Here is an 11,584-nt window from a genome sequence, read left to right as displayed (position 1 = left end):
CACCATAGCCTTATTTTTGTCAGCTGAAACCATTTCCCTCAGTGGAAATGAAGCTTTTATTTACTTTAATTTCACAGATAAGAAACAATAAATTGTGAAGACAATAAATCCTCCACAGAAAAGCATTTTAGTGTGTGATTTATCCTGGCTTCATATGAGCAGAGGAAATCTCTGCTGATCGCTAGGCTAATTTATACAATGTAAAATGCCATAGGCTTATGCTAATAACGTTAGCATGTTAAATTTGTTTGAAAAACGTGTTTAGTATAAGACAGCTGTTTTGTCAGTGAACCTTGTGAGCTCTAATGGAACAGAATTATGTGTCGTTACCTTTGTCAAATGTTGCTGTTGTCCCTGGTTTTAGATGAGAAGAGGAAAAGTCTGCTAGCTGCTAGGCTAATTTATACAATATAAAATGCCATAGACTTGTGCTAATAACATTAGCATGTTGTATTTGATGGGGAAAATGTGTCCAGATAAAGACAAGTGTTTGTCTGTGAATGCTGCGAGTTATAGTGAAGCTGATTTGTGTACTTGTGTTTGAAATTGTCTCTATTAAGCCATGTTTAATGTGTGTTTAATGTGTGTTTTGAATCAACTAAACTTTACGGCACTTCACAAAAACCCTACCGCCAGCTAGTGTTTTGGAGGTGTAACTGCAGTGACACAGACACACCACCGCACAAGTATAAAGTATAAAGAAACATCCAGAACACACATATCTCTCATCCAGTTTTAGTTTAATTCCTTTTTAGAAAAAAAAATCTCTTCACTTCAGTACATACGCATTGCACAAGGCAGGGAGCCATTTTTAATGTATTTTTTTTTCTCTTTTCTTCCTTTTTAACCCTTTGTGTTTTCAAACCGGAGTTAAAAGCAGCAGCAGAACTGACGCCAACAACCAGCACTGGGCTTCCCAAAAACTTTCACACCCAGATTCGAGAGGAGTCGAGGTGAAGCAACCGGCACTGAAATCCAGCAGACAGAAAAACAACCACCTGGAGCATTGATTCCAGTTAACACTGACTCAACATGTCACATCCCACTTCTTAGTCAGTGTATGACTTATTTAGCATCAAAGTTTAATCAAAGTCAGATGGATCTGAATGGAGTTTAGAAAATTATATTAAAGCCACAACAGATTGGTGGGTTTTACACATGTACAATGGATGCCATCACTTTTAGACACTTGCTAATATTGCTAATCAACATCTAGAAATGTGTCATACACCACAAGTAGGTTAAAACAGACCAGACAGAAGTATTTGTTGATGCTATCAATCACAGCTGAAGCTGCAGAGAAAAGTGGATCGCCTCGGTGCGTCCTCTGTCTGCGTTTGGATTGTTAATCAAGTGCCTAGTGGTGTTTGGGAAGCCAGGCCCTGCACAGTTGAAACAACTTAATCAACAGACAGATTGCTGGTGTAGAATATATCATATTAATATTATTTACAAAATCTCTGTACAATCAAATACACAAGGGAGAAAAAGTCTGTCCCGCCAGTCAAGCATTCCAGAAGACAGTTTTTTAAAGGCTGGATGTGTTCACGCAACAGGATGTCTGACCAGATTAGGAACCTTTGAGGCAAAAGAAGCTAAAGGTCAGAAGGTCACAGGGGACATTATGCCACTGTAACTCATACGCAACATGAGGTTTGACAGCAACAAGGTGTTTACAGTCTGATATCAATCTTAAACATGCTTCATACGCTCATTCTGGGGCATAATTCGGCCTTAAACATCCCGTTGCGAGCATCCACCTTACATAGTGTTAACAACTATATCAGCAGGACAGGAACTTCAGGAGGAGAAACTCTCTCCGTCAAGATTCAAACAGGATTTCTAACGGGGGAACTCTAACAGGGTTGCATATATTTTTTAAAAACATTTACAAACAAGTCAATCAACTCTGGTAGCTTTAGAGAAGAGGTGAGTTTGTTGAAAGGGACAAAGAGATCGATGGATGAGTTACTGCATAGCCCGTTGGTTAGATTCCACTACGGATGACATGACATTTGCCGTTCGGTGGACGCTTTAAGCTCCTTTACAGTACCGAGAAATATACACTGATCCGAGTACAGGTGGTCCCGGTGGGAGATGAACCCGATACAAAGCGTCAGTGAGGTTCAGACCCCAAACTCTAACATCACAACTCACAGACCATTATCAAAGCAGATAAACACCCACACTGCTGACTCATGGGAACATAAAAATCTACGCTTAAAAGCTGATGTGAATGACTGTGTTGTTGCCTCATACTGTATCTATGTTGTCGCTGAAACACTTTTAAAAAGGACAAAACGTCACAAACATGTCGAGTACAGCGCAAGATGTGATGCTGTTTTGAACGATGGGTTTCAAGAGAGTTGCTGCTGAAAACATCGACACAGTTTGCGTGAAGAATTTTAAACTCCAGCAAGTGTCGTTTGGTTTTTGTCGTCAAAAACACTGAAGCTGCAGCGGCACATTATTACAACAGTTAGGTACAAAAATACTACAAGTATGTGAACTCATGATATCCCCATGACAGTCTGCAACTCTGCATTCAAACAGTTTTAGATTAGTTGAGCATGAAAATCACATTAAAACCCATGATTACACCGTTACCAGGAACATACAGGTAAAATGAACAACTTTAAAACACGTCATCGATGTTATGCAGAGACTGTTATCTTCAACGTCAGGGCTCAACGATGAGGATCGCCTGGGGCAAGTTGTTGGGTGAGTAAATCTTGCCTGATGTGGCAAAAATAATTAAGCATGTTTGATCCTGGAGCTGATGATTGAGGTAGCTAAGCTGTGAGCTTCTTCTCCTCTCTGATGAGAGTTGCACATGCGCTGTACCGATGAGGGGACTGGGAGAAAGTGGCGGTGGGTAAGACAAAGTTTATGAGCTGAATTTCAATTATCCTGGAAACGGGAGTTTGGTGGTGTTAGAAGATGTGCGCGAAACGCCAACTATATATTGAGCAGTTTGCTGCAAGTTCGACAGCAAGGCCAATAAAACAGGTTTTCCAAAGGCACGCTAAGTGTCCGAAATACGATGCTGGAGTGCCAGAACAAGAGCTGACAGCATCCCCGTTACAGATTAGAGGGCTGCAGACAAAACTGTAAAAATTGACTTCAGGCAAGTGTCACCAAAGTCAAGTTTTGCTCTCCCCTACACAAACCAGGCAAGTCAAACAACATTAAGGTTGAAGCCTGAACATTATTACAAGTATGTCTTCATTTATCTGTTTCCAATTTAATCTCGCCCTGACGTCAGGCCCGAGCCACATGATGAACAGCAGATTTTAAAAACGTTAAGAGTGGCCTCCATGACAAAACGCTCCTTCTACTTGGGTGTTCACGGGTTTGGAGATAAAAGGCTCTGCAGGACAGTGATGATCTGTGTTTAAAATCTGTGTTTAAAAAGTTACAGCTTGCAGTCGGATGACTTTTATAAGTGCTGAAAAATCACCACATGCTCGAAAAGGCCTCCTCAGCCGGACAGAGCATGACGGCAAGGGATTTACATTTTCTGGAAACAATCACACTGGTTCTTTTGTGCCAACCAAAAAAACAATCAAAGCATGAAAAGAAAATTCTGTACAACAGTATATTAAAATCACATGAGAAACTCACATTATAACTTACTACTGGCCACAAAAAAAGAAGCAGGATAAAAATAACAATAGGACACACCTTTTTGAAAAATGTTCCCAAACCAAACTGTTGCCCAAAAACATAATGACAAGAAAGGTATCAGGTAAACATCTAAAATTCCAGTTGTCAGTATTAATGATCTGTGATAGCTAGATAATCTTGTGGCTTTCAAAATGATCAAGTTTCAATATCAAAGCCATTGTGAAGACCCACTGTGGACGAGCAGGTGACTTGTGAATGTCTCTTGATATTCAAACTGTGAATGTGTGTTCACTGCTACAGTACCATGACAAAACAAACAATAAACAGAAAGCAACAGTGAAACCCGAACATTAACATATTCGCAGCACAACGTAACAAAGACATTGAGGTGAGGTGAGGCAGGTGAGAAATGAAAATGAAACCACACAGGAAACTGAAGGGCACAGACACGGTGAAGGCAACTGATTGGGGTTTTCAGATGGCGGAGAAGAAGAAGAAGAAGAAGAAGAAGAAGAAGAGGGGTGGCACGAGATAACCAATGCCAGCCGGATTTCAAAGCTGAGTGGCACCTGACAGGTCGAGGCCACTGTTATCATCCAAACATGAGTTGGAAGAAGGCAAATATAAAAGCAGCAGAACAAAAAGCACCCGAAAAGAACATTTACAGTGTCGTCACGGCTGAAAACAAGCAGGATGGAACACACCGATGATTCAGTGTTGTCGGAGGAGATGGTTGCGAAAGTCTAAAATCCCTCCAAAACACGACTACGCGAACAGTATCAATAGGTAGTCAACAGGAAGTTAATAAAACCTGTTACAATCGAAGAATCAGCAGCAGAAAACATACGGATATTTAGCTTTTAGAACAACAGAGGATCCACTCTGTAAAAATGTCATTATTCTGTTACCCGATGGGCTAACTGAAAAGTATCCTTATCTATTATGATTCAGTTTAATCTACCATTTGCAAACACAATTGCTTCAACAGCAAAACTTTAAAAATCTTGGGTGTACTGTGACTTGTTGTGGACAAAAACATCAGCTTAAATTAACTTTTGAAGAACTACAAACAAAGGAAGACGAAGTGCATAGCAACAAACATGTTATTTGTTGGGGTCAAAGTGTAGTCCGTGGGTACGTTAGATGGTGGGTTCAACATACTTGCATAACACTCAACTAGCTGATAAGGATTTCACCCTTGTTGTTATTACTGTAGGCGAAACGTTAGAAAGGGTCCAGAAAGGTCAAGAAAATACTTGTACACTTGTACATCAGGCTCGGAGACACAGATAACTAACCAACGTTAAAGTGTTGGTACAGCAGTGATGCTTTGGAGGTACTTCAACAACAAATAGTCGTACAAGAACTGAGAGACGGAGGTGAAATACACAAAGAGCACAGTTTCTCTGCTGGAGAGTGAAGGCATGTGGACAGTGGTGCTAAATATCTAAAGCGGTGGACAGAGGAGACGACATCGCCCAGATTTATAGCTCAGCTGCTTTGATATTAAACAGAGATGAAAGGCTGTAAAGGTCCAGGCTGAGAGGAGGAAACAGGAAACCCGGCATCTTTCTCAAAAACAGCTATGATGTAATGATTCTACAATGAACTGACTGTACCTAGAAAGCTCACTGACGATGAAGCCTCTTTACAGCTGTCATAAATTACAAGCAAACCTTTCTTTCAGGATGAGGTGTGCATGTATTTTACAACTTCCCCAAATAATTGGCTTCCTTTAAAAGAGTGTCAGACAGAAATTATTAGAGGCAATGGTTGGTTGAAGTGAAGCACACGTTATTTAAAAGGGTCTATGAGGGATAAAAAGTGATCATCAGGGTTGTAGTTGGGGAATGTTGGCTATCTCATGTATCTTTCTGAAAGTGTAGTAATGACTGTGTTTTCTCATTTTTTGTGAGAGCAAAATGGTGGGAAGAAAACTCCACCCACCCACCAGCACTTCAGAGAACAAACCACTGACTGTCATGCAAAAAATCTGCACCATAAAGACAGTAAAAACACAATCTAACCTAAAAGATGAGCTGATACTGCTGCAGGCAAATTTGTAGTGTGTTTAACATGAGGGGCAACTGTTGGCTACAAGCATCTTGGTCCCTATAGTCTCCCAAAAGGTGACACCATTCTTCTGCGTCTGCATCTACAGCAGGAGGTGCTGGACCATAATCTCCTCATTAAATCACACTGCAGCATCTCAACAAGGCAGCCGGGTTGGCTAGAGGGTGAGGAAGCAGGCCTCCACCCTCCTAACGTGACACTGACAAGACAGGGAAGAGTAAGAGGAAAAGAAAAGATGATTCCCTACAGAGAAAAGATTAATCCCACAGTATTCTTACAAATCACAAACACAAGCCGCTGAACAGACTGTGGCCTCAACTACAGCTGTGGTGATGCTGGTCAACAGACATAAACAACAAAGACACGACTGCAGCGCCATCTGTTGGAAGACAAGGTCTTGGTCCCATCATCTAACACTAAACTCAGCAGGTTAGGTACGCATGTGTGGCAATATGGTGTTGTTAATGTCGTTTACATGTAGGCAGACGGAGGACAAACAAAACAAAAAGCGAAGGCCATGAGCAATGGAGCGACAGAAAGAATTAAAGACTGTTTCTCTGCTTCCCCTCTGGGCTGAAGGAGGCAGGCGTCGTACGAATCTCAACAGGATTTGTCCTCAGTGCACTCCTTCGGCTGTGGCGTGGTGGGCGACCTTTTGTGCAACAACGCAATGCCTCCTAACCCTAGCTGCTGCCAGGACTGCTGTCCAGCTGTAGTTTTGGAGCTGGATGACCACTAGCTGTGGTCTTGATGGTTTGACAGCGTCTGTAATAAACAGATATCTGCATATTTGCTTTTTTGTTTGTAGTCCAAGTAACATTGACCAGTCATGTTTGAGCAGGCTTTAGTTGCATGCAGATTAAACGTCCGTGTGGAGAGTGAAAAACGTGGAACACATTGGTTCAAATGCAATCTCAGAAACCATCAGCTATCGTCTGAGGACTTTTTAGCTTTTCAATATGCACATATGTGTTTATAGAGCACCAGGACTCTGTGTATAGTGTCTCAAGTTGCTAATCAGACTGTAAACAATGAGCATGGATATCTGTGATTCAGGTAACCGTTGGCTTCAATGGATTCTCTAAAATATTGGCCATTGCCCAAAGAGGCTAAATCGTTGTCAGACTGATAGCCGATGGGTTCCCAGATGGGTTCAGCTACAGCTGCCTGTCTGCACTCTGACAGCTGAAGGCAGGAGGCATCGCTGGTCAAATGTATCTGCGGTCACAGAAAAGGAATTTCCATGAGTCCCTGGTGGTAAAAATGCCCAACTGCTCTTTCAAGAGTGACGTAATTTCTGTGCCGACATCTAATCTTCGAGAATTGTTGCACAAATAGTCGCCTGTGAAACCACAGCCTCCAGGATGTAATGCTACAGTAGCTATTCACACAAATACACACAGTGACGAAAAACACTAAAACACTTTGTGCTTCCTGACACAGGGCTGATTACTGGAATCAACAGAGGTGATTACAGGAAACCATAAATTAAAGATTACAATATTAAAACCTCTATGATAGGGGGACTCTGTCGGGGGAGCTCAGGAGATGAATGTTAGAGGTTATCATTATTTACACGAGTTAAATTATTAAAATGGCTTTTCTCAGTTTCTGTGTGTCGCTCTCTCTCTTAGTGTTCCTTTAGCGGCCTCTGTGAACAGGACCTTTCAGCAGCATCAAAAGTTGATGACGTCACAGCATCGAGAGTTGGTGACATCACAGCATTCGGGGGTGGATGACATCGTCTTGTCGAGGGTCGATGATGTCACAATGTAATATCCTTCATGGGTCCTCTGTTGTCTTGAGCAGCTCCATCAGTGCCCCGACGGCTCCGAAATAACCCTGGTGCAAACACACACACACACACACACACACACACACACACACACACACTTTTTATACACGTGTCTGATGATATAATACTTTTTATATGCTACCTGGGCATGAGATTTAGTTTTGTTTAATTTAGTTCAACAAAACGTAAAGGTATACTATGCAAGATTTTCCTCATAAACAATGTACAGACACACAAATGTAACCCCTCTCAGTCAGCACTTACGACCCATTAGAAGTGTGTGACAGGGTATTTATCTGAAGAGACCCTGCAACCTGCCTGTATTTTCTTATTCTGCTACGTTCAGGACGACCCTGAGCACAACACAGGTGAGGTCAGGATGTTATAAAAGCTGGCAACCGGATGCCAGAGTGTAAGCAGCAGGCATCCAAGAGGAAGCTACAAAAATTGAAGATACAGCGCCAAAAAACCTGTAAATATAGCGAGGCGACACACCAAGCAGACAAAGTTGGGGTTGGCTTTTACTTTCGCTTTCGCTAGCGGTACTGTTCACAAACAGTAGCCCACTCCCTGCATACTATACCTTTAGAAAAAGAGGGTTTTCCTCACCTCATGTTCCAGGAAGAGGGCTCGTAGTTGTCCTTTCGACCAGAAGTCCATGGCGTAGGCTAGCAGCTTTGTGGACACTGTGTTGATACGAAGGAAGTTCCCCACAAACACCACACGCTCGATTTTCTGATATGAAGACAGACATTTAGGAAAAAAGTCAGACAAATCAAGCATCGTGTGTGTGACATCTACATCAAATGCATCAGCAAAAACAGAAATCCTCGTTTGAAAATATGAAAGGCTTGGACGCCTTGGAGGCCCAGGGCCAATTATGAACGCCTGGTTTGCCTCAGACTGGGGACCTTTGTTGCATGTCATTCCCCATTTTCCCTAATTCCCTGTCATTGCTCTACATTAAATACCCATAAAATGACGCTCAACACGTTTAGACTACGGTGACTGCACCAAACGATAGTGCACCTTACTCCTATGAATACCAGTCCCTTTATAAAATGTTTTACTGTCTTTAAGGTCATTAATGAATAAAAACAATTCCACATATTAACAGTCAGAAAATACACAGGAGCTTAAGCTTATGACAGACAAGGTTTTAAATGAATCTTTATGAGAAACAGATCAGTCAACTATCAACAAAATGCAACATATCTTCCTCACCACATGATGGTGCTGGAGAGCTGATAAACTGGTTACCAGTATAGCTCTTGTTCTCAACAACTCAATGCTGATTATATTTGTTTTTCGCCAAAAACCGAGCTGCTTCCAAAATTCCAATGAAGCCAGAAAAATCCTAAAACTGTTAAATGCTGGAATGCATGGAAATATATCATTCGCCTTAATGTATTTTAGGAGCATGACCTGACATAATGAGTAAAGCACGGGTGTAGGAAATGTGTCAGATAGAGTAAAATGAGAAAATTAATTTAATTGTTATACTTCACCTCTAGTTTGACTCCCACAGTGGGGAAAAAACAAGCATGATGGAAGAGTAATCTGCGCATGTTTGACAATGGATTATGTTAATCTAATATTTGCCAAAATCTTGCAAAGTAACAAGAAGCAGCCACAGTGGGAAGGGATTTTTGGGGAATTGTAAATACATAAATCTGTGTTCTGCTGTTAGGAAGGTGACTGTTTGAGACAGAGGTTATCTTCATGCAGTAAACAACACACTGCACACTTAAAGCAACGTGTGTTTCTGTGTTTACATCTGTGTTACAGCTGGGCAAGACCAGACTGATACTGGCAAATACAGGACTTACTGATACCACATCATTAGTTCATCTACCCCCTGATAGGATGCATGTCCCATCCTGTCTGAAGCCAGAGGAACACTATGTATTTACTTGTTTAACGGTGATGTCCTTTGATGACAAATCATTTGTTTAAAGGCCAAAAATAGTTCTAACTTGTTATAAAAGAGCAGGTAAGATGAAGAGAATTTTAGTGTCTATGTTTTATCCCTAAAACCATTAAGACCTGCTAGATAACTCTATACAGAAGTATTAATATAAGCCCTCAATCGTACAGTAGGTGGACATGTGTGTGCATCTTCGCTGCAGCTCTGTGTGCAGTGATAGCCCTGTACAATGCTGCTTGATCGCCATGCCACAAGGCAACACTGTAAAGAAGCTCACAGCACACAGAAAGACTCCAGGCTGATCAGGGAAAATAACAAGTGTGAGTTTTGGCTGCTGCCGCTGGAAAGACTTTCAAATCCAGCTTTAAACAGTTGCTCCATTTTTTTCTTTCATTTAACAATTTACTCATTAAAGTCTTTCACTAAACCACTCTTGCTTGCTTGTTTTGTTTTTGTGATACGCTCGCTGATTATACTGTGATGCCAATTAGTGCCCCACAATCCCACAGTTATTGGAGACATTTCGGCATTTGAGTTTCAAAACAACACCCAGTGGGCGAGGAGGACGTTTGGGGATTTTAGGGGGGTGTTATAACAAAACCACTGTTTTAAACTTAACATGCAAAGCGAATTTCCTGCTCTAATTTAGCACATGCAGACACTGTGAGCATGCAGCATAAGTTTGGTTTACTTTATGATGTTAGTCATGCTGAGTGGCTGGAACTCCAGGTTCCTACCACTGATGACAGTAACTATAATTGCTCATGTGCGTGTGTACTATATAAACCACACACACCTGTTAAGGACAGGGTGTTGGTGACCAAGATCTTGTGTGTTTACCTCGTTGACAGCACACATCCGTGCTATGGATCCTATGTTGTTAGTGATGGTTACCAATGTGGCTCTGGCGAGGTCTTCCTTACTGATGCTGTCTCGCTTCTCTTTGCTCATCATGTGGCCAAAACTGTAAAAAAACAGACCACAAGAGACGCATGTTAAAAAACCACAAACATAAACACACACTTTCCTCATGGGTACTATTCAAGTTTGATGAACTCTTAACAGATAAAATGAAAAAGAGAAACCCAAACAAATGTCAGAATAACCTTCAGAATGACAGAAAACAAGAGTTGTTTGTCAGGTCAGCGTATATCTGTGTGTGTGTGTGTGTGTGTGTGTGTGTGTGTTTTATTTTAATAACTGACAAACTAGAACACAATAACAATAAACAGCGATTATAATCTGATGACTTTGAACACTTTACTTTATGGATCAACCTTTGAACACGGAGCCGCAGGTTACTGTATACATACTGAACCCAGATTAGCAAGTAAAGGTCTGATTGTGTGAGTGAGGTTGTGTGTGTGTGTGTGCCCAGTCAGCCATAACTTCGTACACCATTTACTGGTATGTCTATTTCTATTCTCTCTATGTTCACACAGAGCTTGTAATGGCACTGTGTCCACACACACAAATTAAAACCCTGAAAAAGTAATTTTGGTTAATTCGTGCTCTCACTGTTATGTTGTGTGAGCAATTTCCTAATTGATGTGAACAAATACATTGGTGCTTTAAGCTGAGTCATAAAATTCCAAGCTGATTTCATCCACTCTACATAATTAGTTTAATAATTTGCATCAAATCACTTAATCAGCATTATATTTGTTGAGCAAAGATCAGTGCAGGTTTATCCAGCTTTCCATGAGGCACAATAAATGAGATCTGTTTTCAGATTTAATTCAGCGCTCTACAAAAATCTGCATTTTCAAAATCACTGTCGTCGGGTTTTAATACAAATGTAGTGCAAATTTTAACTGAATTTTCAGGAAATCGACAAAAGAAAATGCAAATTGATGCACATTTCCATCCACTACTGTTATACTAATATTAGGCATTGGTTCATTAATTATACTACTGCAGAAGTAGGAGGGAAACAAAGGAAATACTCAACTTATTTCTCATGTTTTCTTCTTCAATGAAGCTCACTAACAATTATATGAAAAGGATTATTCACGACCACTGCCCACTTACAGTACAGTAACCAGACCTGTGACGTCAACATCAAGTACAAGACTCACATTCATCGTCTTTAACCAACATTTTAGTGAGAAACTGACAAGGACATTGATTTAATCAATATGCAGATGTTTTTCTTGAGAGAG

General features: G+C 41.0%; 1 protein-coding gene across 2 annotated transcripts in view; it reads right to left on the bottom strand.

Moving 5' to 3' along the window:
* Positions 1-723: 723 nt before the first annotated feature.
* pank1a (pantothenate kinase 1a) overlaps positions 724-11,584 on the bottom strand; it is a 28,567-nt gene continuing 17,706 nt past the window's right edge. For both annotated transcript variants that reach the window (XM_050070824.1, XM_050070825.1), the window contains exons 6-8: positions 10,263-10,386; positions 8,105-8,230; positions 724-7,542 (exon numbers count right to left, since the gene is read on the bottom strand). In XM_050070824.1, the coding sequence (XP_049926781.1) occupies positions 7,483-7,542; positions 8,105-8,230; positions 10,263-10,386 (310 nt within the window). In that variant the 3' untranslated portion in view covers positions 724-7,482. The remainder of the gene's footprint in view (positions 7,543-8,104; positions 8,231-10,262; positions 10,387-11,584) is intronic.

The sequence above is a fragment of the Epinephelus moara genome, chromosome 19 (genome assembly GCF_006386435.1).
Source record: "Epinephelus moara isolate mb chromosome 19, YSFRI_EMoa_1.0, whole genome shotgun sequence".
Classification (NCBI taxonomy): Eukaryota; Metazoa; Chordata; class Actinopteri; order Perciformes; family Serranidae; genus Epinephelus; species Epinephelus moara.
This window is presented reverse-complemented; position numbering and strand designations above follow the sequence as displayed.